This window comes from Ranitomeya variabilis, chromosome 5, assembly GCF_051348905.1.
Source record: "Ranitomeya variabilis isolate aRanVar5 chromosome 5, aRanVar5.hap1, whole genome shotgun sequence".
In the NCBI taxonomy this organism is placed as follows: domain Eukaryota; kingdom Metazoa; phylum Chordata; class Amphibia; order Anura; family Dendrobatidae; genus Ranitomeya; species Ranitomeya variabilis.
In genome coordinates this window covers 681,398,034-681,424,890 of record NC_135236.1, presented here as the reverse complement: position 1 = coordinate 681,424,890, position 26,857 = coordinate 681,398,034, and the positions used below count along the sequence as shown (strand labels likewise).

The following is a 26,857-nucleotide window of genomic DNA, read 5'->3' as shown; positions in this document are numbered from 1 at the left end:
AATCCTCCCAGGACACTGCAGAAATTGATCCCCATAAATCCACAATGTGTCAATTCTTGCTGTAAATTTTCATAAAATCCTCAGCAGAATCCACTACAAATGTTTGTTAGTTTTTTTTTTTTTACATGCAGATTTATTTTACGATTTTATTCCATTTTTTTTATATTTCCTGTGTGGGACTTCATAAGACACAACATGATTTTCTTGCCGTTTTTACAAGCGATTTGCAGGATGTGCTTTTATCTATTTTTTTTTTTTTTTTGGCATCAAAAAATGAATAAAAAATAAATAAAAAAAAATTCTCCTGCTGTGACCAAATAAGTAAGAAAGGTAAAGAAAAATCTCACAGAAAATCATTACGGAAAAAAATAAAACACGCCCATAGCACAGAGCAGAGGAGATTGTTTTCTATGCATTTTCCCACAGATAAAATGCAAAAAAAAAAAAACTAAAAATAATCCATCATGGATTCAGAATAAAGGCGTGTGATAGAAGTCGTTCAATAGAAAATAAAAAATAGTAATGTGCATTGCAAAAAATGTTTATGACGTCATCTAATAAAATATGTAACTTTAATTATTCTACAGGTGTACTGTGCCTTTAAATGGGGTCATGACGTCATTGTCAGCCTCTAGTATCAGTTCTGTCCAGCGAGGAGCCAGTAAAGTAAATAAATCCCTATAGCCACGCCCTTGTTCTGCCTACCAGCCAATCACGTCAACCGTCTCTTCTGCTGCTGAAGGATTAATTTAAAAGCTGAGCGGCTAGTGGCCAATGAACTTCGAGGTGGGCGGAGTCTTACTGCTAGGCGTTGCTTCCGGGTGTCCCAGTAGCTGCTGGACGTTCCTCCGCTCTGCGTACACGGTAATGACCTGGGGAGAGTCAGGTGGCCGGGACACGGGGGATGAAAGCACAAATGCTTTCTGGGAATTGTAGTTCTATTTTTAGGCAGTCGGCTTCAACTTGTAGCGCTCCAGTTGTGCAGAAACTACATTTCCCAGCATGCCCTTCCCTGCAGCTGGAGGTTGAAGATCAGACATAGTCTTAAAGGGACAGGATCTGCAGTGTAACTAATAACCGGATTATATTTCTCTGTAAGGTGCCGGAGACTTGTGACCATGGCGGTGACCGAGAACGTGTCCAGCTGCTCCCTGAGCGCCATGTGGGACTGGTCACACCTCTCACTGTCCGGGACCCCGCCGGCCGAATCCCTGCTGGACGCGGCCACTGACCTGCTGCTGCTGCACCGGAACTTCACCGGAGCCCTGGAGCTGTGCGAGCGAGGACTGCAGATCATCAGCACCGAGCCCCGGGACGGAAAGTGAGAGCCGCCGAGCGTACCGACCGGGGAACTACTGCGACACCTGTACACGGGGCAACATTATATATTCTGTACATAGGGGCGGTATTATAGTAGTTATATTCCTGTACATAGGGGCAGTATTATAGTAGTTATATTCTTGTACATAGGGGCAGTATTATAGTAGTTATATTCTTGTACATAGGAGCAGTATTATAGTAGTTATATTCTTGTACATAGTGGCAGTATTATAGTAGTTATATTCTTGTACATAGGAGCAGTATTATAGTAGTTATATTCTTGTACATAGTGGCAGTATTATAGTAGTTATATTCTTGTACATAGGGGCAGTATTATAGTAGTTATATTCTTGTACATAGGAGCAGTATTATAGTAGTTATATTCTTGTACATAGTGGCAGTATTATAGTAGTTATATTCTTGTACATAGGGGCAGTATTATAGTAGTTATATTCTTGTACATAGGGGCAGTATTATAGTAGTTATATTCTTGTACATAGGGGCAGTATTATAGTAGTTATATTCTTGTACATAGGAGCAGTATTATAGTAGTTATATTCTTGTACATAGTGGCAGTATTATAGTAGGTATATTCTTGTACATAGGGGCAGTATTATAGTAGTTATATTCCTGTACATAGGGGCAGTATTATAGTAGTTATATTCTTGTACATAGGGGCAGTATTATAGTAGTTATATTCTTGTACATAGGAGCAGTATTATAGTAGTGATATTCTTGTACATAGGGACAGTATTATAGTAGTTATATTCTTGTACATAGGGGCAGTGTTATAGTAGTTATATTCTTGTACATAGGGGCAGTATTATAGTAGTTATATTCTTGTACATAGGGGCAGTATTATAGTAGATATATTCTTGTACATAGGGGCAGTATTATAGTAGATATATTCTTGTACATAGGAGCAGTATTATAGTAGTTATATTCTTGTCCATAGGAGCAGTATTATAGTAGCTATATTCCTGTACATAGGGGCAGTATTATAGTAGTTATATTCTTGTACATAGGGGCAGTATTATAGTAGTTATATTCTGTACATAGGGGGCAGTATTATAGTAGTTATATTCTTGTACATAGGAGCAGTATTATAGTAGTTATATTCCTGTACATAGGGGCAGTATTATAGTAGTTATATTCCTGTACATAGGAGCAGTATTATAGTAGTTATATTCTTGCACATAGGGGCAGTATTATAGTAGTTATATTCTTGTACATAGGGGGCAGTATTATAGTAGTTATATTCTTGTACATAGGGGCAGTATTATAGTAGTTATATTCTTGTCCATAGGAGCAGTATTATAGTAGTTATATTCCTGTACATAGGGGCAGTATTATAGTAGTTATATTCCTGTACATAGGAGCAGTATTATAGTAGTTATATTCTTGTACATAGGGGCAGTATTATAGTAGTTATATTCTTGTACATAGGAGCAGTATTATAGTAGTTATATTCTTGCACATAGGGGCAGTATTATAGTAGTTATATTCTTGTACATAGGGGGCAGTATTATAGTAGTTATATTCTTGTACATAGGGGCAGTATTATAGTAGTTATATTCTTGTACATAGGAGCAGTATTATAGTAGTTATATTCTTGTACATAGGAGCAGTATTATAGTAGTTATATTCCTGTACATAGGAGCAGTATTATAGTAGTTATATTCTTGTACATAGGAGCAGTATTATAGTAGTTATATTCCTGTACATAGGGGGCAGTATTATAGCAGTTATATTCTTGTACATAGGAGCAGTATTATAGTAGTTATATTCTTGCACATAGGGGCAGTATTATAGTAGTTATATTCTTGTACATAGGGGGCAGTATTATAGTAGTTATATTCTTGTACATAGGGGCAGTATTATAGTAGTTATATTCTTGTACATAGGAGCAGTATTATAGTAGTTATATTCTTGTACATAGGAGCAGTATTATAGTAGTTATATTCCTGTACATAGGAGCAGTATTATAGTAGTTATATTCTTGTACATAGGAGCAGTATTATAGTAGTTATATTCCTGTACATAGGGGGCAGTATTATAGCAGTTATATTCTTGTACATAGGAGCATTATTATAGTAGTTATATTCTTGTACATAGGGGCAGTATTATAGTAGTTATATTCTTGTACATAGGAGCAGTATTATAGTAGTTATATTCTTGTACATAGGAGCAGTATTATAGTAGTTATATTCTTGTACATAGGAGCAGTATTATAGTAGTTATATTCCTGTACATAGGAGCAGTATTATAGTAGTTATATTCTTGTACATAGGAGCAGTATTATAGTAGTTATATTCTTGTACATAGGGAGCAGTATTATAGTAGTTATATTCTTGTACATAGGAGCAGTATTATAGTAGTTATATTCATGTACATAGGGGCACTATTATAGTAGTTATATTCTTGTATATAGGAGCAGTATTATAGTAGTTATATTCTTGTACATGGGGCAGTATTATAGTAGTTATATTCTTGTATATAGGAGCAGTATTATAGTAGTTATATTCTTGTACATGGGGCAGTATTATAGTAGTTATATTCTTGTACATAGGGGCAGTATTATAGTAGTTATATTCTTGTATATAGGAGCAGTATTATAGTAGTTATATTCTTGTACATGGGGCAGTATTATAGTAGTTATATTCTTGTACATAGGGGCAGTATTATAGTAGTTATATTCTTGTACATAGGGGGCAGTAGTATAGTGGTTATATTCTTGTACATAGGAGGCCGTATTATAGTAGTTATATTCTTGTACATAGGAGCAGTATTATAGTAGTTATATTCTTGTACATAGGAGCAGTATTATAGTAGTTATATTCTTGTACATAGGAGCAGTATTATAGTAGTTATATTCTTGTACATAGGAGCAGTATTATAGTAGTTATATTCTTGTACATAGGGAGCAGTATTATAGTAGTTATATTCTTGTACATAGGAGCAGTATTATAGTAGTTATATTCATGTACATAGGGGCACTATTATAGTAGTTATATTCTTGTATATAGGAGCAGTATTATAGTAGTTATATTCTTGTACATGGGGCAGTATTATAGTAGTTATATTCATGTACATAGGGGCACTATTATAGTAGTTATATTCTTGTATATAGGAGCAGTATTATAGTAGTTATATTCTTGTACATGGGGCAGTATTATAGTAGTTATATTCTTGTACATAGGGGCAGTATTATAGTAGTTATATTCTTGTATATAGGAGCAGTATTATAGTAGTTATATTCTTGTACATGGGGCAGTATTATAGTAGTTATATTCTTGTACATAGGGGCAGTATTATAGTAGTTATATTCTTGTACATAGGGGGCAGTAGTATAGTGGTTATATTCTTGTACATAGGGGCAGTATTATAGTAGTTATATTCTTGTATATAGGGGCAGTATTATAGTAGTTATATTCTTGTACATAGGAGCAGTATTATAGTAGTTATATTCTTGTACATAGGGACAGTATTATAGTAGTTATATTCTTGTACATAGGAGCAGTATTATAGTAGTTATATTCTTGTACATAGGGGCAGTATTATAGTAGTTATATTCCTGTACATAGGAGCAGTATTATAGTAGTTATATTCTTGTACATAGGAGCAGTATTATAGTAGTTATATTCCTGTATGTAGGGGCAGTATTATAGTAGTTATATTCCTGTATATAGGGAGCAGTATTATAGTAGTTATATTCTTGTACATAGGAGCAGTATTATAGTAGTTATATTCTTGTACATAGGAGCAGTATTATAGTAGTTATATTCTTGTACGTAGGGGCAGTATTATAGTAGTTATATTCCTGTATATAGGGAGCAGTATTATAGTAGTTATATTCTTGTACATAGGGGCAGTATTATAGTAGTTATATTCTTGTACATAGGAGCAGTATTATAGTAGTTATATTCTTGTACATAGGAGCAGTATTATAGTAGTTATATTCTTGTACATAGGAGCAGTATTATAGTAGTTATATTCCTGTATATAGGGAGCAGTATTATAGTAGTTATATTCTTGTACATAGGGGCAGTATTATAGTAGTTATATTCTTGTACATAGGAGCAGTATTATAGTAGTTATATTCTTGTATATAGGGGCAGTATTATAGTAGTTATATTCTTGTACATAGGAGCAGTATTATAGTAGTTATATTCTTGTACATAGGGACAGTATTATAGTAGTTATATTCTTGTACATAGGAGCAGTATTATAGTAGTTATATTCTTGTACATAGGAGCAGTATTATAGTAGTTATATTCTTGTACATAGGGGCAGTATTATAGTAGTTATATTCTTGTACATAGGAGCAGTATTATAGTAGTTATATTCTTGTACATAGGAGCAGTATTATAGTAGTTATATTCTTGTACATAGGAGCAGTATTATAGTAGTTATATTCTTGTACATAGAGGCAGTATTATAGTAGTTCTATTCTTGTACATAGGGGGCAGTATTATAGTATTTATATTCTTGTATATAGGAGCAGTATTATAGTAGTTATATTCTTGTATATAGGAGCAGTATTATAGTAGTTATATTCTTGTACATAGGGGCAGTATTATAGTAGTTATATTCTTGTACATAGGAGCAGTATTATAGTAGTTATATTCTTGTACATAGGAGCAGTATTATAGTAGTTATATTCTTGTACATAGGGGCAGTATTATAGTAGTTATATTCTAGTACATAGGGGCAGTATTATAGTAGGTATATTCTTGTACATAGGGGCAGTATTATAGTAGTTATATTCTTGTACATAGGGGCAGTATTATAGTAGTTATATTCTTGTACATAGGGGCAGTATTATAGTAGTTATATTCTTGTACATAGGGGGCAGTATTATAGTAGTTATATTCTTGTACATAGGAGCAGTATTATAGTAGTTATATTCTTGTACATAGGAGCAGTATTGTAGTAGTTATATTCTTGTACATAGGAGCAGTATTATAATGATGATTTATGCTGTGGTTGTGTTATATCTGCATGTTGCAGTGCTGCTTAGTCGTTACACTGTTGTATCTTCTGGTATAACATCCTTGTAGCCGGTTCGGCCCCCCGATTTCACACCTGTGCTTGTTTCTATGCCAACAGTGCGACATTATCGGGGGGGATTCCTCCTCTCGGTCTCATGAGATAATTTTATCATGTTTAGTGTATATGGTGACCGCACACAGGACCTCAGCTGCTTCGCTCTTGGATCTGAGGCTGATAATCGTGTGATCTCCTCTGTAATAGTTGGATGTACGGTGTGTGCAGTAATGGTCACACTCACTGACTGCAGCTTGGAAGAAGTTACGTACTGAAGTGCAAAGTCTGAATTTTTTATTTTACAGCTACGATTTCTGATAATCCCGTCCTTTGTGTCGCCCCAGGAATGATCAGGTGAAGGCTTCTCTGGTAGCTATCGCCATCCAGGCCCTGGCAGAAATGGAGCGATGGCGCGAGGTCCTGCCCTGGCTGATCCAGAACTACCAGAGCCCAGAGGACATACCGCCCAATGTCATGGAGATGTGGTAATGTCACAGTGTCAGCTACTACAGAATAGTGAGTGCAGCTCTGGAGTATAATACAGGATGGAACTCAGGATCAGTAATGTAATGTATGTACACAGTGACTGCACCAGCAGAATAGTGAGTGCAGCTCTGGGGTATAATACAGGATGTAACTCAGGATCAGTAATGTAATGTATGTACACAGTGACTGCACCAGCAGAATAGTGAGTGCAGCTCTGGAGTATAATACAGGATGTAACTCAGGATCAGTAATGTATGTACACAGTGACTGCACCAGCAGAATAGTGAGTGCAGCTCTGGAGTATAATACAGGATGTAACTCAGGATCAGTAATGTATGTACACAGTGACTGCACCAGCAGAATAGTGAGTGCAGCTCTGGGGTATAATACAGGATGTAACTCAGGATCAGTAATGTAATGTATGTACACAGTGACTGCACCAGCAGAATAGTGAGTGCAGCTCTGGAGTATAATACAGGATGTAACTCAGGATCAGTAATGTAATGTATGTACACAGTGACTGCACCAGCAGAATAGTGAGTGCAGCTCTGGAGTATAATACAGGATGGAACTCAGGATCAGTAATGTAATGTATGTACACAGTGACTGCACCAGCAGAATAGTGAGTGCAGCTCTGGGGTATAATACAGGATGTAACTCAGGATCAGTAATGTAATGTATGTACACAGTGACTGCACCAGCAGAATAGTGAGTGCAGCTCTGGAGTATAATACAGGATGTAACTCAGGATCAGTAATGTAATGTATGTACACAGTGACTGCACCAGCAGAATAGTGAGTGCAGCTCTGGGGTATAATACAGGATGTAACTCAGGATCAGTAATGTAATGTATGTACACAGTGACTGCACCAGCAGAATAGTGAGCGTAGCTCTGGGGTATAATACAGGATGTAACTCAGGATCAGTAATGTAATGTATGTACACAGTGACTGCACCAGCAGAATAGTGAGTGCAGCTCTGGGGTATAATACAGGATATAACGCAGGATCAGTAATGTAATGTATGTACACAGTGACTGCACCAGCAGAATAGTGAGTGCAGCTCTGGCGTATAATACAGGATGTAACTCAGGATCAGTAATGTAATGTATGTACACAGTGACGGCACCAGCAGAATAGTGAGTGCAGCTCTGGAGTATAATACAGGATGGAACTCAGGATCAGTAATGTAATGTATGTACACAGTGACTGCACCAGCAGAATAGTGAGTGCAGCTCTGGGGTATAATACAGGATGTAACTCAGGATCAGTAATGTAATGTATGTACACAGTGACGGCACCAGCAGAATAGTGAGTGCAGCTCTGGAGTATAATACAGGATGGAACTCAGGATCAGTAATGTAATGTATGTACACAGTGACTGCACCAGCAGAATAGTGAGTGCAGCTCTGGGGTATAATACAGGATGTAACTCAGGATCAGTAATGTAATGTATGTACACAGTGACTGCACCAGCAGAATAGTGAGTGCAGCTCTGGAGTATAATACAGGATGTAACTCAGGATCAGTAATGTAATGTATGTACACAGTGACTGCACCAGCAGAATAGTGAGTGCAGCTCTGGGGTATAATACAGGATGTAACTCAGGATCAGTAATGTAATGTATGTACACAGTGACTGCACCAGCAGAATAGTGAGCGTAGCTCTGGGGTATAATACAGGATGTAACTCAGGATCAGTAATGTAATGTATGTACACAGTGACTGCACCAGCAGAATAGTGAGTGCAGCTCTGGGGTATAATACAGGATGTAACTCAGGATCAGTAATGTAATGTATGTACACAGTGACGGCACCAGCAGAATAGTGAGTGCAGCTCTGGAGTATAATACAGGATGGAACTCAGGATCAGTAATGTAATGTATGTACACAGTGACTGCACCAGCAGAATAGTGAGTGCAGCTCTGGGGTATAATACAGGATGTAACTCAGGATCAGTAATGTAATGTATGTACACAGTGACTGCACCAGCAGAATAGTGAGTGCAGCTCTGGAGTATAATACAGGATGTAACTCAGGATCAGTAATGTAATGTATGTTCACAGTGACTGCACCAGCAGAATAATGAGTGCAGCTCTGGGGTATATACAGCAGGTAACTCAGGATCAGTAATGTAATGTATGTACACAGTGACTGCACCAGCAGAATAGTGAGTGCAGCTCTGGGGTATAATACAGGATGTAACTCAGGATCAGTAATGTAATGTATGTACACAGTGACTGCACCAGCAGAATAGTGAGTGCAGCTCTGGAGTATAATACAGGATGTAACTCAGGATCAGTAATGTATGTACACAGTGACTGCACCAGCAGAATAGTGAGTGCAGCTCTGGAGTATAATACAGGATGTAACTCAGGATCAGTAATGTATGTACACAGTGACTGCACCAGCAGAATAGTGAGTGCAGCTCTGGGGTATAATACAGGATGTAACTCAGGATCAGTAATGTAATGTATGTACACAGTGACTGCACCAGCAGAATAGTGAGTGCAGCTCTGGAGTATAATACAGGATGTAACTCAGGATCAGTAATGTAATGTATGTACACAGTGACTGCACCAGCAGAATAGTGAGTGCAGCTCTGGAGTATAATACAGGATGGAACTCAGGATCAGTAATGTAATGTATGTACACAGTGACTGCACCAGCAGAATAGTGAGTGCAGCTCTGGAGTATAATACAGGATGGAACTCAGGATCAGTAATGTAATGTATGTACACAGTAACTGCACCAGCAGAATAGTGAGTGCAGCTCTGGGGTATAATACAGGATGTAACTCAGGATCAGTAATGTAATGTATGTACACAGTGACTGCACCAGCAGAATAGTGAGTGCAGCTCTGGAGTATAATACAGGAGGTAACTCAGGATCAGTAATGTAATGTATGTACACAGTGACTGCACCAGCAGAATAGTGAGTGCAGCTCTGGAGTATAATACAGGATGTAACTCAGGATCAGTAATGTAATGTATGTACACAGTGACTGCACCAGCAGAATAGTGAGTGCAGCTCTGGGGTATAATACAGGAGGTAACTCAGGATCAGTAATGTAATGTATGTACACAGTGACTGCACCAGCAGAATAGTGAATGCAGCTCTGGAGTATAATACAGGATGTAACTCAGGACCAGTAATGTAATGTATGTACACAGTGACTGCACCAGCAGAATAGTGAGTGCAGCTCTGGAGTATAATACAGGATGTAACTCAGGATCAGTAATGTAATGTATGTACACAGTGACTGCACCAGCAGAATAGTGAGTGCAGCTCTAGGGTATAATACAGGATGTAACTCAGGATCAGTAATGTGTGTACACAGTGACTGCACCAGCAGAATAGTGAGTGCAGCTCTGGGGTATAATACAGGAGGTAACTCAGGATCAGTAATGTAATGTATGTACACAGTGACTGCACCAGCAGAATAGTGAGTGCAGCTCTGGAGTATAATACAGGATGTAACTCAGGATCAGTAATATAATGTATGTACACAGTGACTGCACCAGCAGAATAGTGAGTGCAGCTCTGGGGTATAATACAGGAGGTAACTCAGGATCAGTAATGTAATGTATGTACACAGTGACCGCACCAGCAGAATAGTGAGTGCAGCTCTGGAGTATAATACAGGATGTAACTCAGGATCAGTAATGTGTGTACACAGTGACTGCACCAGCAGAATAGTGAGTGCAGCTCTGGGGTATAATACAGGAGGTAACTCAGGATCAGTAATGTAATGTATGTACACAGTGACTGCACCAGCAGAATAGTGAGTGCAGCTCTGGGGTATAGTACAGGAGGTGACTCAGGATCAGTAATGTAATGTATGTACACAGTGACTGCACCAGCAGAATAGCGAGTGCAGCTCTGGGGTATAATACAGGAGGTAACTCAGGATCAGTAATGTATGTACACAGTGACTGCACCAGCAGAATAGTGAGTGCAGCTCTGGGGTATAATACAGGATGTAACTCAGGATCAGTAATGTATGTACACAGTGACTGCACCAGCAGAATAGTGAGTGCAGCTCTGGGGTATAATACAGGATGTAACTCAGGATCAGTAATGTAATGTTTGTACACAGTGACTGCACCAGCAGAATAGTGAGTGCAGCTCTGGAGTATAATACAGGATGTAACTCAGGATCAGTAATGTGTGTACACAGTGACTGCACCAGCAGAATAGTGAGTGCAGCTCTGGGGTATAATACAGGAGGTAACTCAGGATCAGTAATGTAATGTATGTACACAGTGACTGCACCAGCAGAATAGTGAGTGCAGCTCTGGGGTATACAGGATGTAACTCAGGATCAGTAATGTAATGTATGTACACAGTGACTGTACCAGCAGAATAGCGAGTGCAGCTCTGGGGTATAATACAGGAGGTAACTCAGGATCAGTAATGTATGTACACAGTGACTGCACCAGCAGAATAGTGAGTGCAGCTCTGGGGTATAATACAGGAGGTAACTCAGGATCAGTAATGTATGTACACAGTGACTGCACCAGCAGAATAGCGAGTGCAGCTCTGGGGTATAATACAGGAGGTAACTCAGGATCAGTAATGTATGTACACAGTGACTGCACCAGCAGAATAGTGAGTGCAGCTCTGGGGTATAATACAGGATGTAACTCAGGATCAGTAATGTATGTACACAGTGACTGCACCAGCAGAATAGTGAGTGCAGCTCTGGGGTATAATACAGGATGTAACTCAGGATCAGTAATGTAATGTTTGTACACAGTGACTGCACCAGCAGAATAGTGAGTGCAGCTCCGGGGTATAATACATGATGTAACTCAGGATCAGTAATGTATGTACACAGTGACTGCACCAGCAGAATAGTGAGTGCAGCTCTGGGGTATAATACAGGATGTAACTCAGGATCAGTAATGTAATGTAAGTACACAGTGACTGCACCAGCAGAATAGTGAGTGCAGCTCTGGAGTATAATACAGGAGGTAACTCAGGATCAGTAATGTGTGTATGTACACAGTGACTGCACCAGCAGAATAGTGAGTGCAGCTCTGGGGTATAATACAGGAGGTAACTCAGGATCAGTAATGTAATGTATGTACACAGTGACCGCACCAGCAGAATAGTGAGTGCAGCTCTGGGGTATAATACAGGATGTAACTCAGGATCAGTAATGTATGTACACAGTGACTGCACCAGCAGAATAGTGAGTGCAGCTCTGGTGTATAATACAGGATGTAGCTCAGGATCAGTAATGTAATGTATGTACACAGTGACTGCACCAGCAGAATAGCGAGTGCAGCTCTGGGGTATAATACAGGAGGTAACTCAGTATCAGTAATGTATGTACACAGTGAGTGCAGCTCTGGAGTATAATACAGGAGGTAACTCAGTATCAGTAATGTATGTACACAGTGAGTGCAGCTCTGGAGTATAATACAGGAGGTAACTCAGGATCAGTAATGTAATGTATGTACACAGTGACTGCACCAGCAGAATAGTGAGTGCAGCTCTGGGGTATAATACAGGATGTAACTCAGGATCAGTAATGTAATGTATGTACACAGTGACTGCACCAGCAGAATAGTGAGTGCAGCTCTGGGGTATAATACAGGATGTAACTCAGGATCAGTAATGTAATGTATGTACACAGTGACTGCACCAGCAGAATAGTGAGTGCAGCTCTGGGGTATAATACAGGATGTAACTCAGGATCAGTAATGTAATGTATGTACGCAGTGACTGCACCAGCAGAATAGTGAGTGCAGCTCTGGAGTATAATACAGGATGTAACTCAGGATCAGTAATGTAATGTATGTACACAGTGACTGCACCAGCAGAATAGTGAGTGCAGCTCTGGAGTATAATACAGGATGTAACTCAGGATCAGTAATGTAATGTATGTACACAGTGACTGCACCAGCAGAATAGAGAGTGCAGCTCTGGGGTATAATACAGGATGTAACTCAGGATCAGTAATGTAATGTATGTACACAGTGACTGCACCAGCAGAATAGTGAGTGCAGCTCTGGGGTATAATACAGGAGGTAACTCAGTATCAGTAATGTATGTACACAGTGAGTGCAGCTCTGGAGTATAATACAGGAGGTAACTCAGGATCAGTAATGTAATGTATGTACACAGTGACTGCACCAGCAGAATAGTGAGTGCAGCTCTGGGGTATAATACAGGATGTAACTCAGGATCAGTAATGTAATGTATGTACGCAGTGACTGCACCAGCAGAATAGTGAGGATAAATCCGGTTACACGTTGCCTTCTCCTTCTCTCAGCGTCCTTCTGTACAGCCGGGTGCTGCAGCCCCATGTCATGCTGGACCTGGGCAGACATTGGCTTCGGGCGCACGTCTCTCGTCCCTCTCTGCGTTATAAGAGGGTGGCCGAGCTGCACCTCCTGAATATTCTCCTTCCTCTCGGACACTTCTCGGAGGCTGAGGACCTGGCTCGGGACCCCCGAGTCTTCTCACAACAGCAGCAAGAAGTGGCGCTAAACGCTGTGCGAGAGGAGAAGCGACGCCTGGAGCGAGAGGAGGAGCAGGACCTAGAAGAAGAGAGGGAGCGACGGAGCCAGGAGCAGACCGTCAGTCCGGCAGGTGGGCGAAGGATCGGTTGGGGGGTCTATGGAGTCGGGGAATCCAGAGAGGGAACACTCCTTTGTGCTTTATTTTTTTCTGTTCTTTTTGTAAATCTCTTTTCTTTCCTTTGAGGAAATGTCGGAGTGACGTTCGCCCAGGTGGTCCGGCTGATCTCTGGAGCGCTGACATGGATGCGCAGGGTTCCCCTCCGGCCGGCGCTGCTGGCGCTGCTGCTTCTCTCTGTCATTCTCCTGCGGCTGGATCCAGGTTAGAGACCGCCAGTGCTACAGTCGCCTGTCATCAGGGCAGTGGGGGTCCGGGTAGCTGATCATTGACAAATATCATATGGGAAGACCCCTTTAACCCCTCGGCAATGACCGTCACACATGTGTATCTTTTTGGGGGTTAACCCCTTAGATGTCGCAGTCAGTAGTGGCCGCAGCATCTGAGCCTTGTTGTCGTCTCACATCACTCTCTTGTCTGCAGCTTCTCCAGTATCTCGGGGTCCGTTATCGCGGCTGCTGCTCCTGCTCCGTCAGATCTTCTCTGCCTGATCCATCCATCGCTGATCGCACTCGCTCCGGACGTTACTCTTCACCTGATTATTAGATTGTTGGAAGTGCAAATAGAATCCGACTGCTGCAGTAATAACCGACGCTGTGCGACACACTGAGCGGGGATGCTGTGCGACACACTGAGCGGGGATGCTGTGCGACACACTGAGCGGGGACGCTGAGCGACACTGAGCGGGGACGCTGAGCGACACACTGAGCGGGGACGCTGAGCGACACACTGAGCGGGGACGCTGAGCGACACACTGAGCGGGGACGCTGAGCGACACACTGAGCGGGGACGCTGAGCGACACACTGAGCGGGGACGCTGAGCGACACACTGAGCGGGGACGCTGAGCGACACACTGAGCGGGGACGCTGAGCGACACACTGAGCGGGGACGCTGAGCGACACACTGAGCGGGGACGCTGAGCGACACACTGAGCGGGGACGCTGAGCGACACACTGAGCGGGGACGCTGAGCGACACACTGAGCGGGGACGCTGAGCGACACACTGAGCGGGGACGCTGAGCGACACACTGAGCGGGGACGCTGAGCGACACACTGAGCGGGGACGCTGAGCGACACACTGAGCGGGGACGCTGAGCGACACACTGAGCGGGGACGCTGAGCGACACACTGAGCGGGGACGCTGAGCGACACACTGAGCGGGGACGCTGAGCCTGCACTCTGAGTGACACGCTGAGCGACACGCAGAGCGGGATGCTGAGCGACACGCCGAGGACACGCTGGGCGACACGCGGAGCGGGACGCTGGGCGACACGCGGAGCGGGGATGCTGTGCCTGCTTTCTGAGCGACACACTGAGCGGGGACGCTGAGCGGCACACTGAGCGGGGACGCTGAGCGGCACACTGAGCGGGGACGCTGAGCGGCACACTGAGCGGGGACGCTGAGCGGCACACTGAGCGGGACTCTGCGTCTCAGCCTTTAGAAGCCCATAGAACATTGGATTTTTTTCATTTTAGAGAAGTCGTTGACTACAGTGACGTCTGTACTGCGCTGTGGATCTGATGGTGCCATATGTATATATAAAATGAAAGTAATAAATTGTTAATTTATGTCAATTTTATTTTCTCTCTTCTTTTTTTGTAATAAACGGAATCTGATTGGTGGTTGTGATGTTGGGGGTGATAGTGGGCGGGGCCGTCACGGTGAGGTCAGCCACACACTGTGATGTCACGGCGTTCTCATTTGTGGTGTCATCGTTCTACCGCACAGTGACGAGGACGCGGAGCAGCGGACGGCAGCGAGTATGCTAGGTTCCTGCGGCCTCGCAGTTTCAGGATCCCCCAACACCCCCTTCACATTTGGGATTTCCTCTTCCTTACTCCTTTAGAGCATATTGGGGGGGTGCACTTTTTTTTAATTCACCTGGATTAATCAGATTTTTAACCCTTTGCTCCCCAATTAAATTCAAGCGTGTTCCGCTCCTCATGATAGAGTCCCATAAGCAGTTTTTGTCTGGCTGGGACTTGTGGTTCTACTCCACTCTATGTGGCTGCTGCCTTTCTCATGTCTCCGAGGGGTTAACAGGCTGGTATGTCAGCGGCGGTCCAGAAATAGCCACTTATTGCCGGCCTGTCACATGGCCGCCTGGCACCAGCCTCACCCGGTCCATTCCCTCTGACACATGGGGTGCAGTTATTGTATTTGTATGTACAAAGGGCACCGGATACACCCCGGGGTGAGGGTCGGGCACCTACAACTCCTCTAGGATCGTGGCTGGATCTGCTGGGAGTTGTAGTCCCTGGATAATTGTCATGCTGCTCTAGCACCTAAACACCAGGTGTAACCCCGACTTTAGGGCGCGTTCTAATATAAAGGTCCCGGCCCCTGTAATGTGTACATACATGTGACGCCCCCCAGGAGTAGTGTGTGATGGGCAGCGTGCGCCCGGCCCCTCATTGGTGGCTGTTTATAGCCCTCAGTCCTGAAACTGAACTCCGACTCCCAGGACTGGAGACGAGACACTCTGCGGGGATCCGGGAGACGCTCTGCGGGGATCCGGGAGACGCTCTGCGGGGATCCAGGAGACGCTCTGCGGGGATCCAGGAGACGCTCTGCGGGGATCCAGGAGACGCTCTGCGGGGATCCAGGAGACGCTCTGCGGGGATCCAGGAGACGCAGCATGTGGGGGATCAAGACCAAATCTGTATGTGGGCGGGGGCAGAGCTGGAATGGGGGGTATAATGGGCTTCCTGCAGTGGGTGGGGGGCACTTACAGGGGTCGGGGTCAGTGCTATAAAAGGGAATTATGTGCTTCTTGCAGTGGGTGGGGGTCACTTACAGGGGCGGTGGATATTATGGGCTCCTGCAGTGTCCTAGGAGCTATGGTGCGGGGTCTTCCCTCCGGGGGGTGGCCGGTGACCTGCTGACACGGTGTGTCGCCATCTTGTGACATGTTGCTTTGTGTCCGTACAGAGGGAGTGTATTTCGGTGCACGTGGGCCAGGCCGGGGTGCAGATCGGCAGTGCCTGCTGGGAGCTCTTCTGCCTTGAGCACAATATCGAGCCCGATGGCTCCGTCCTGGATGAGCGCTCCAGCCCCAGCTCCTATGACGAATCCTTCACCACCTTCTTCAGCGAAAGTGGAAATGGCAAGCGCGTCCCCCGAGCCGTCCTCGTAGATCTGGAGCCCTCTGTAGTCGGTAAGTGGGTATCCCAGCAGCACAGAGTATTTCAGGAGAGCAATGTGATGACTTACTGAACTGAGAATGATGTGGAAAGAGCAGGTTCCCTCAGCAGTACAGAGAATTTCAGGAGAGGAGTGTGCTGGTCCTGACATATGGGGAGGGTGCATGATCACACAGCAGCACAGAGTATTTCAGGAGAGGAGTGTGCTGGTCCTGAGAGTTATATATGGAGGTACATGATCACACAGCAGCACAGAGTATTTCAGGAGAGGAGTGTGCTGGTCCTGAGAGTTATATATAGAGGTACATGATCACACAGCAGCACAGATTATTTCAGGAGAGGAGTGTGCTGGTCCTGAGAGTTATATATGGAGGGTACATGATCACACAGCAGCACAGAGTATTTCAGGAGAGGAGTGTGCTGGTCCTGAGAGATATATATGGAGGGTACATGATCACACAGCAGCACAGAGTATTTCAGGAGAGGAGTGTGCTGGTCCTGAGAGTTATATATGAAGGGTGCATGATCACACAGCAGCACATAGTATTTCAGGAGAGGAGTGTGCTGGTCCTGAGATTTATACATGGAGGGTACATGATCACACAGCAGCACAGAGTATTTCAGGAGAGGAGTGTGCTGGTCCTGAGAGTGGTATATGGAGGGTACATGATCACACAGGAGCTCATAGTAACAGAAGGAGAGGAGTGTACTGGTCCTGAGAGTTATATGGGGAGAGTGCATGATCACACAGCAGCACAGAGTATTTCAGGAGAGGAGTGTGTTGGTCCTGAGAGTTATATATGGAGGGTACATGATCACACAGCAGCACAGAGTATTTCAGGAGAGGAGTGTGCTGATCCTGAGAGTTATACATGAAGGGTGCATGGCCTCACAGCAGCACAGAGTATTTCAGGAGAGAAGTGTGCTGGTCCTGAGAGTGTTATATGGAGGGTACATGATCACACAGCAGCACAGAGTATTTCAGGAGAGGAGTGTGCTGGTCCTGAGAGTGGTATATGGTGGGTGCATGATCACACAGGAGCTCATAGTATTTCAGGAGAGGAGTGTGCAGATCTCACAGGAGAGTTTGAAGTTAGTTAATGAAATGAGCTGGGTCCTTTGCAGCACAGAGTATTTCAGGAGCTACTTTTCCAAGGGGAGAATGAGAAAATGACAATTATATAGGGGAAGGGCCCGGGTCCCCCAGCAGCACAGAGTATTTGCTGGATTTGAGGGAAGTTACAGGCAATGAATGACATGATAGAAGAAGCAGGACCTCTGACAGCATAGAGCATTTCAGGAGACCAGTGTCAGTGAGCAGCAGCACAAAGGCCTAATTAACCCTTTGCTCCCCTTACAGATGAGATCCGTGCTGGACCGTACCGCCACCTCTTCCACCCGGAGCAGCTGATTACCGGGAAGGAGGATGCAGCGAACAACTATGCGCGGGGGCACTACACCGTCGGCAAGGAAAGCATCGACCTGGTGCTGGATCGCATCCGGAAACTGGTGAGTGTTCAGGGTGGTCGGAGTGAGCGGGTGATGCCCCGAAGATCAAGCGGGTGATGCCCTCAGAGTGAGAGAGTGATATTCCCCGGAGTGAGCTGGTGATGCCCCGAAGATCAAGCGGATGATGCCCCCAGTGCGAGAGAGTGATGCCCCTCGGAGTGAGCGGGTGATGCCCCAAAGATCGAGCGGGTTTTGCCCCCCGGAATGAGCGGGTGATGCCTCCCTGAGTGAGCGGATGATGTCCCCCCAGAGTGAGCTGGTGATACCCCTAAGATCAAGCAGGTGATGCCCTCCAGAATGAGATGGTGATGCCTCATGGAGCGAGTGAGTGATGCCCCCCTGAGTGAGCTGGTGATGCCCCCCTGAGTGAGCGGGTGATGCCCTCAAGAACGAGATAGTGATGCCTCACGGAGCGAGCTGGTGATACCTCGCTGGACTAGCTGGTGATGCCTTTCGGAGCGAGCGGGTGATGCCCCTCGGAGCGAGAGGGTGAAGTCCCCAGAGCGATAGGGTGATGCCCCCCAGAGCGTGCAGGAGAACCCCCCCCCCGAGCGAGCAGGAGATGCCCCCCCCCAGAGTGAGCTGGTGATGCCCTCCAGAACGAGAAAGTGATGCCTCACGAAGCGAGCAGGTGATGCCCCCAGGTTGGCCGATTTCTCTCATATTCATTTTCTTGCAGAGTGACGCCTGCTCCGGCCTCCAGGGCTTCCTCATCTTCCACAGCTTCGGAGGGGGCACTGGCTCTGGATTCACCTCCCTCCTCATGGAGCGACTCTCCGTCGACTACGGCAAGAAGTCCAAGCTGGAGTTTGCCATCTACCCGGCGCCTCAGATCTCCACTGCTGTGGTAGAACCGTACAACTCTATCCTGACCACCCACACCACCCTGGAGCACTCTGACTGCGCCTTCATGGTGGACAACGAGGCCATCTACGACATCTGCCGCCGGAACCTTGACATCGAGCGTCCTACCTACATAGACCTGAACCGGCTCATCAGCCAGATCGTGTCGTCCATCACCGCGTCTCTGAGGTTCGATGGCGCCCTCAACGTGGACCTGACCGAGTTCCAGACTAACCTGGTACCGTACCCCCGCATCCACTTCCCCCTGGTCACCTACGCGCCCATCATCTCGTCCGAGAAGGCGCACCACGAGCAGCTGTCTGTGGCCGACATTACCAACGCCTGCTTTGACCCCTTTAACCAAATGGTGAAGTGTGACCCCCGCCACGGCAAGTATATGGCCTGCTGCATGCTCTACCGGGGCGACGTGGTGCCCAAAGACGTCAACGTGGCCATCGCCAATATCAAAACCAAGAAAGCCATCCAGTTTGTGGACTGGTGCCCTACGGGGTTCAAGGTAAGATGGTCCTATACAGTGGGTGTCTGGTTTACATTGTGCCCTGCTCTAGTCACATCCGGAAATGCCAGCTGAACTCTGTATTGTGTGTCAGCAATTCGGCTGCTGGAGCGAACATTGCTTTTTATTCTGTAGTCATGAAGGGGTTAAAGACGTGGTACGGGAGATTAGAAAACATGGCTGCTTTCTGTACTTTCATGGAGCTGAGCTATAGTACCAGACTCAACCCCTGAAGTGGTGTGCTGCTGCAGAAAGAAAGTGGCCATGTTTTTCTAATCCTGTACTACCCCTTTAAGGGCATTATTCACAGTACCCTTAAGAAGAGTTCTGAGTGCAGCTTTGGCTATAACTAGAGCATACGTTCCCGTTATACAGAGGACAATGCTTCTGTCGTACTGGATACAATGCTGAGCTCCGTCTTTCTCCTTCCCCAGGTTGGCATTAATTACCAGCCGCCCACCGTGGTCCCGAGCAGCAGTATGGCCAAGGTGCAGCGGGCGGTCTGCATGCTCAGTAACACCACCGCCATTGCTGAGGCCTGGGCCCGGCTGGACCACAAGTTCGACCTGATGTACGCCAAGCGGGCGTTCGTGCACTGGTATGTGGGCGAGGGCATGGAGGAGGGCGAGTTCTCCGAGGCTCGGGAAGACCTAGCCGCGCTGGAGAAGGATTACGAGGAGGTTGGACTGGATTCTTATGTGGAGGAGGAGGATGGAGAGGAGTAAATCCAGAATAAACCTATGCAAAGAATTCAGTGTCAGTATTGTGTGAGGAGAGGGCGGAAAGCTGCGCCACCGTCTGCGCCAACCGGACCCTTCCCAGGACAAAGATCCAGATTATATAGCGCCATGTCGCAGGGCACAGTGATCCGGGTGATGCAGCTCCATGTAGCAGGGCACAGTGATCCGGGTGATGCAGCGCCATGTGGCAGGACACAGTGACCCAGGAGATGCAGCGCCATGTAGCAGGGCACAGTGATCCGGGTGATGCAGCGCCATGTAGCAGGGCACAGTGATCCGGGTGATGCAGCTCCATGTAGCGGCACAGTGATCTGGGTGATGCAGCCCCATGTAGCAGAGCACAGTGATCCGGGTGATGCAGCGCCATGTAGCAGGGCACAGTGATCCGGGTGATGCAGCGCCATGTAGCAGAGCACAGTGATCCGGGTGATGCAGCGCCATGTAGCAGGGCACAGTGATCCAGGTGATGCAGCGCCATGTGGCAGGACACAGTGACCCAGGAGATGCAGCGCCATGTAGCAGGGCACAGTGATCCGGGTGATGCAGCGCCATGTAGCAGAGCACAGTGATCCGGGTGATGCAGCGCCATGTAGCAGGACACAGTGATCCGGGTGATGCAGCGCCATATAGCAGGGCACAGTGATCCGGGTGATGCTGCCCCATGTAGCAGGGCACAGTGATCCGGGTGATGCAGCGCCATGTAGCAGAGTACAGTGATCCGGGTGATGCAGCGCCATGTAGCAGGGCACAGTGATCCGGGTGATGCAGCGCCATGTAGCAGAGCACAGTGATCCGGGTGATGCAGCGCCATGTAGCAGGGCACAGTGATCCAGGTGATGCAGCGCCATGTGGCAGGACACAGTGACCCAGGAGATGCAGCGCCATGTAGCAGGGCACAGTGATCCGGGTGATGCAGCGCCATGTAGCAGAGCACAGTGATCCGGGTGATGCAGCGCCATGTAGCAGGACACAGTGATCCGGGTGATGCAGCGCCATATAGCAGGGCACAGTGATCCGGGTGATGCTGCCCCATGTAGCAGGGCACAGTGATCCGGGTGATGCAGCGCCATGTAGCAGAGCACAGTGATCCGGGTGATGCAGCGCCATGTAGCAGGGCACAGTGATCCGGGTGATGCAGCGCCATGTAGCAGAGCACAGTGATCCGGGTGATGCAGCGCCATGTAGCAGAGCACAGTGATCCGGGTGATGCAGCGCCATGTAGCAGAGCACAGTGATCCGGGTGATGCAGCTCCATGTAGCAGGGCACAGTGATCCGGGTGATGCAGCGCCATGTGGCAGGACACCGTGACCCAGGAGATGCAGCGCCATGTAGCAGGGCACAGTGATCCGGGTGATGCAGCACCATGTAGCAGAGCACAGTGATCCGGGTGATGCAGCGCCATGTAGCAGGGCACAGTGATCCGGGTGATGCAGCGCCATGTAGCAGGACACAGTGATCCGGGTGATGCAGCGCCATATAGCAGGGCACAGTGATCCGGGTGATGCAGCCCCATGTAGCAGAGCACAGTGATCCGGGTGATGCAGCGCCATGTAGCAGGGCACAGTGATCCGGGTGATGCTGCCCCATGTAGCAGGGCACAGTGATCCGGGTGATGCAGCGCCATGTAGCAGGACACAGTGATCCGGGTGATGCAGCGCCATATAGCAGGGCACAGTGATCCGGGTGATGCAGCCCCATGTAGCAGAGTACAGTGATCCGGGTGATGCAGCTCCATGTAGCAGGGCACAGTGATCCGGGTGATGCAGCGCCATGTAGCAGAGTACAGTGATCCGGGTGATGCAGCGCCATGTGGCAGGACACAGTGACCCAGGAGATGCAGCGCCATGTAGCAGGGTACAGTGATCCGGGTGATGCAGCCCCATGTAGCAGGGCACAGTGATCCGGGTGATGCAGCGCCATGTGGCAGGACACAGTGACCCAGGAGATGCAGCGCCATGTAGCAGAGCACAGTGATCCGGGTGATGCAGCCCCATGTAGCAGAGCACAGTGATCCGGGTGATGCAGCGCCATGTAGCAGGGCACAGTGATCCGGGTGATGCTGCCCCATGTAGCAGGGTACAGTGATCCGGGTGATGCAGCGCCGTGTAGCAGGGCACAGTGATCCGGGTGATGCAGCCCCATGTAGCAGGGCACAGTGATCCGGGTGATGCAGCGCCATGTAGCAGAGCACAGTGATCCGGGTGATGCAGCGCCATGTAGCAAGGTACAGTGATCCGGGTGATGCAGCCCCATGTAGCAGGGCACAGTGATCCCGGTGATGGAGCGCCATGTAGCAGAGCACAGTGATCCGGGTGATGCAGCTCCATGTAGCTGCACAGTGATCCGGGTGATGCAGCCCCATGTAGCAGGGCACAGTGATCCGGGTGATGCAGCGCAATGTAGCAGGGCACAGTGATCCGGGTGATGCAGCGCCATGTAGCAGGGCACAGTGATCCGGGTGATGCAGCGCCATGTAGCAGGGCACAGTGATCCGGGTGATGCAGCCCCATGTAGCAGGGCACAGTGATCCAGGTGATGGAGCGCCATGTAGCAGGGCACAGTGATCCGGGTGATGCAGCCCCATGTAGCAGGGCACAGTGATCCGGGTGATGCAGCGCCATGTAGCAGAGTACAGTGATCCGGGTGATGCAGCCCCATGTAGCAGGGCACAGTGATCCCGGTGATGGAGCGCCATGTAGCAGAGCACAGTGATCCGGGTGATGCAGCCCCATGTAGCAGGGCACAGTGATCCCGGTGATGGAGCGCCATGTAGCAGAGCACAGTGATCCGGGTGATGCAGCTCCATGTAGCAGGGCACAGTGATCCGGGTGATGCAGCCCCATGTAGCAGAGCACAGTGATCCGGGTGATGCAGCCCCATGTAGCAGGGCACAGTGATCCGGGTGATGCAGCGCAATGTAGCAGGGCACAGTGATCCGGGTGATGCAGCGCCATGTAGCAGGGCACAGTGATCCGGGTGATGCAGCGCCATGTAGCAGAGCACAGTGATCCGGGTGATGCAGCGCCATGTAGCAGAGCACAGTGATCCGGGTGATGCAGCGCCATGTAGCAGGGCACAGTGATCCGGGTGATGCAGCGCCATGTAGCAGGGCACAGTGATCCCGGTGATGGAGCGCCATGTAGCAGAGTACAGTGATCCGGGTGATGCAGCGCCATGTAGCAGGGCACAGTGATCCGGGTGATGCAGCCCCATGTAGCAGAGCACAGTGATCCGGGTGATGCAGCGCCATGTAGCAAGGTACAGTGATCCGGGTGATGCAGCCCCATGTAGCAGGGCACAGTGATCCCGGTGATGGAGCGCCATGTAGCAGAGCACAGTGATCCGGGTGATGCAGCTCCATGTAGCTGCACAGTGATCCGGGTGATGCAGCCCCATGTAGCAGGGCACAGTGATCCGGGTGATGCAGCGCAATGTAGCAGGGCACAGTGATCCGGGTGATGCAGCGCCATGTAGCAGGGCACAGTGATCCGGGTGATGCAGCGCCATGTAGCAGGGCACAGTGATCCGGGTGATGCAGCCCCATGTAGCAGGGCACAGTGATCCAGGTGATGGAGCGCCATGTAGCAGGGCACAGTGATCCGGGTGATGCAGCCCCATGTAGCAGGGCACAGTGATCCGGGTGATGCAGCGCCATGTAGCAGAGTACAGTGATCCGGGTGATGCAGCCCCATGTAGCAGGGCACAGTGATCCCGGTGATGGAGCGCCATGTAGCAGAGCACAGTGATCCGGGTGATGCAGCCCCATGTAGCAGGGCACAGTGATCCCGGTGATGGAGCGCCATGTAGCAGAGCACAGTGATCCGGGTGATGCAGCTCCATGTAGCAGGGCACAGTGATCCGGGTGATGCAGCCCCATGTAGCAGAGCACAGTGATCCGGGTGATGCAGCCCCATGTAGCAGGGCACAGTGATCCGGGTGATGCAGCCCCATGTAGCAGAGCACAGTGATCCGGGTGATGCAGCTCCATGTAGCGGCACAGTGATCCGGGTGATGCAGCGCAATGTAGCAGGGCACAGTGATCCGGGTGATGCAGCGCCATGTAGCAGGGCACAGTGATCCGGGTGATGCAGCGCCATGTAGCAGAGCACAGTGATCCGGGTGATGCAGCGCCATGTAGCAGAGCACAGTGATCCGGGTGATGCAGCGCCATGTAGCAGGGCACAGTGATCCGGGTGATGCAGCGCCATGTAGCAGGGCACAGTGATCCCGGTGATGGAGCGCCATGTAGCAGAGTACAGTGATCCGGGTGATGCAGCGCCATGTAGCAGGGCACAGTGATCCGGGTGATGCAGCCCCATGTAGCAGAGCACAGTGATCCGGGTGATGCAGCCCCATGTAGCAGGGCACAGTGATCCGGGTGATGCAGCGCAATGTAGCAGGGCACAGTGATCCGGGTGATGCAGCGCCATGTAGCAGGGCACAGTGATCCGGGTGATGCAGCGCCATGTAGCAGAGCACAGTGATCCGGGTGATGCAGCCCCATGTAGCAGGGCACAGTGATCCAGGTGATGGAGCGCCATGTAGCAGAGCACAGTGATCCGGGTGATGCAGCGCCATGTAGCAGAGCACAGTGATCCAGGTGATGCAGCGCCATGTAGCAGGGCACAGTGATCCGGGTGATGCAGCGCCATGTAGCAGGGCACAGTGATCCGGGTGATGCAGCGCCATGTAGCAGGGCACAGTGATCCGGGTGATGCAGCGCCATGTAGCAGAGCACAGTGATCCGGGTGATGCAGCGCCATGTAGCAGAGCACAGTGATCCGGGTGATGCAGCGCCATGTAGCAGGGCACAGTGATCCGGGTGATGCAGCGCCATGTAGCAGGGCACAGTGATCCGGGTGATGCAGCACCATGTAGCAGGGCACAGTGATGCAGCGCCATGTAGCAGAGCACAGTGATCCGGGTGATGCAGCGCCATGTAGCAGGGCACAGTGATCCGGGTGATGCAGCACCATGTAGCAGAGTACAGTGATCCGGGTGATGCAGCGCCATGTAGCAGGGCACAGTGATCCGGGTGATGCAGCGCCATGTGGCAGAGCACAGTGATCTACGTGATGCAGCGCCATGTAGCAGAGCACAGTGATCCGGGTGATGCAGCGCCATGTAGCAGGGCACAGTGATCCGGGTGATGCAGCGCCATGTAGCAGGGCACAGTGATCCGGGTGATGCAGCGCCATGTAGCAGGGTACAGTGATCCGGGTGATGCAGCGCCATGTAGCAGAGCACAGTGATCCGGGTGATGCAGCGCCATGTAGCAGGGCACAGTGATCCGGGTGATGCAGCGCCATGTAGCAGGGCACAGTGATGCAGCGCCATGTAGCAGAGCACAGTGATCCGGGTGATGCAGCGCCATGTAGCAGGGCACAGTGATCCGGGTGATGCAGCGCCATGTAGCAGGGCACAGTGATCCGGGTGATGCAGCGCCATGTAGCAGAGCACAGTGATCCGGGTGATGCAGCCCCATGTAGCAGAGCACAGTGATCCGGGTGATGCAGCGCCATGTAGCAGGGCACAGTGATCCGGGTGATGCAGCCCCATGTAGCAGGGCACAGTGATCCGGGTGATGCAGCGCCATGTAGCAGGGCACAGTGATCCGGGTGATGCAGCCCCATGTAGCAGGGCACAGTGATCCGGGTGATGCAGCCCCATGTAGCAGAGCACAGTGATCCGGGTGATGCAGCGCCATGTAGCAGGGCACAGTGATCCGGGTGATGCAGCCCCATGTAGCAGGGCACAGTGATCCGGGTGATGCAGCGCCATGTAGCAGGGCACAGTGATCCGGGTGATGCAGCGCCATGTAGCAGGGCACAGTGATCCGGGTGATGCAGCCCCATGTAGCAGGGCACAGTGATCCGGGTGATGCAGCGCCATGTAGCAGAGCACAGTGATCCGGGTGATGCAGCGCCATGTAGCAGGGCACAGTGATCCGGGTGATGCAGCGCCATGTAGCAGGGCACAGTGATCTGGGTGATGCAGCCCCATGTAGCAGGGAACAGTGATCCGGGTGATGCAGCGCCATGTAGCAGAGCACAGTGATCCGGGTGATGCAGCGCCATGTAGCAGGGCACAGTGATCCGGGTGATGCAGCGCCATGTAGCAGAGCACAGTGATCCGGGCGATGCAGCTCCATGTAGCAGGGCACAGTGATCTGGGTGATGCAGCACCATGTAGCAGGGCACAGTGATCCGGGTGATGCAGCCCCATGTAGCAGGGCACAGTGATCCGGGTGATGCAGCCCCATGTAGCAGGGCACAGTGATCCGGGTGATGCAGCGCCATGTAGCAGAGTACAGTGATCCGGGTGATGCAGCGCCATGTAGCAGGGCACAGTGATCCGGGTGATGCAGCCCCATGTAGCAGGGCACAGTGATCCGGGTGATGCAGCCCCATGTAGCAGGGCACAGTGATCCGGGTGATGCAGCCCCATGTAGCAGGGCACAGTGATCCGGGTGATGCAGCGCCATGTAGCAGGGCACAGTGATCCGGGTGATGCAGCGCCATGTAGCAGGGCACAGTGATCCGGGTGATGCAGCACCATGTAGCAGGGCACAGTGATCCGGGTGATGCAGCCCCATGTAGCAGG

General features: G+C 48.7%; 2 protein-coding genes across 4 annotated transcripts; both read left to right on the top strand.

The window, feature by feature from the left end:
* The first annotated feature begins 333 nt into the window (after positions 1-333).
* On the top strand, positions 334-15,075 carry PEX26 (peroxisomal biogenesis factor 26). 2 transcript variants are annotated; one of them, XM_077267127.1, is made up of 6 exons: positions 334-864; positions 1,100-1,321; positions 6,711-6,851; positions 13,135-13,454; positions 13,569-13,703; positions 13,923-15,075. In XM_077267127.1, exons 2-6 carry the CDS (start codon positions 1,119-1,121, stop codon positions 13,988-13,990), a joined length of 867 nt encoding a protein of 288 aa, XP_077123242.1. In that variant the 5' UTR covers positions 334-864; positions 1,100-1,118; the 3' UTR covers positions 13,991-15,075. The 2 variants fall into 2 exon arrangements, with proteins under 2 accessions (XP_077123242.1, XP_077123241.1); XM_077267126.1 differs by lacking the exon at positions 334-864 and having other exon boundaries at positions 1,031-1,321.
* Positions 15,076-15,114: 39 nt separating this feature from the next.
* TUBA8 (tubulin alpha 8) lies at positions 15,115-20,270 on the top strand. 2 transcript variants are annotated; one of them, XM_077267118.1, is made up of 5 exons: positions 15,115-15,261; positions 16,433-16,658; positions 18,005-18,153; positions 18,833-19,513; positions 19,948-20,270. In XM_077267118.1, the coding sequence occupies exons 1-5, from the start codon at positions 15,130-15,132 to the stop codon at positions 20,236-20,238; spliced, it is 1,479 nt and encodes a 492-aa protein (XP_077123233.1). In that variant the 5' UTR covers positions 15,115-15,129; the 3' UTR covers positions 20,239-20,270. The 2 variants fall into 2 exon arrangements, with proteins under 2 accessions (XP_077123233.1, XP_077123234.1); XM_077267119.1 differs by lacking the exon at positions 15,115-15,261 and adding an exon at positions 15,338-16,163.
* The last annotated feature ends 6,587 nt before the right edge of the window (positions 20,271-26,857 follow it).

Bases quoted from the DNA above. Each gene is read 5' to 3' on its own strand.
- TUBA8 (XM_077267118.1), top strand. From the start codon at position 15,130: ATGTTGGGGGTGATAGTGGGCGGGGCCGTCACGGTGAGGTCAGCCACA. The intron at 16,659-18,004 runs GTAAGTGGGTAT...CTCCCCTTACAG, and splicing joins TCTGGAGCCCTCTGTAGTCG to ATGAGATCCGTGCTGGACCG. The intron at 18,154-18,832 runs GTGAGTGTTCAG...ATTTTCTTGCAG, and splicing joins TGGATCGCATCCGGAAACTG to AGTGACGCCTGCTCCGGCCT.
- PEX26 (XM_077267127.1), top strand. From the start codon at position 1,119: ATGGCGGTGACCGAGAACGTGTCCAGCTGCTCCCTGAGCGCCATGTGG. The intron at 13,455-13,568 runs GTGGGCGAAGGA...CTTTCCTTTGAG, and splicing joins GCAGACCGTCAGTCCGGCAG to GAAATGTCGGAGTGACGTTC. The intron at 13,704-13,922 runs GTTAGAGACCGC...TCTTGTCTGCAG, and splicing joins TCTCCTGCGGCTGGATCCAG to CTTCTCCAGTATCTCGGGGT.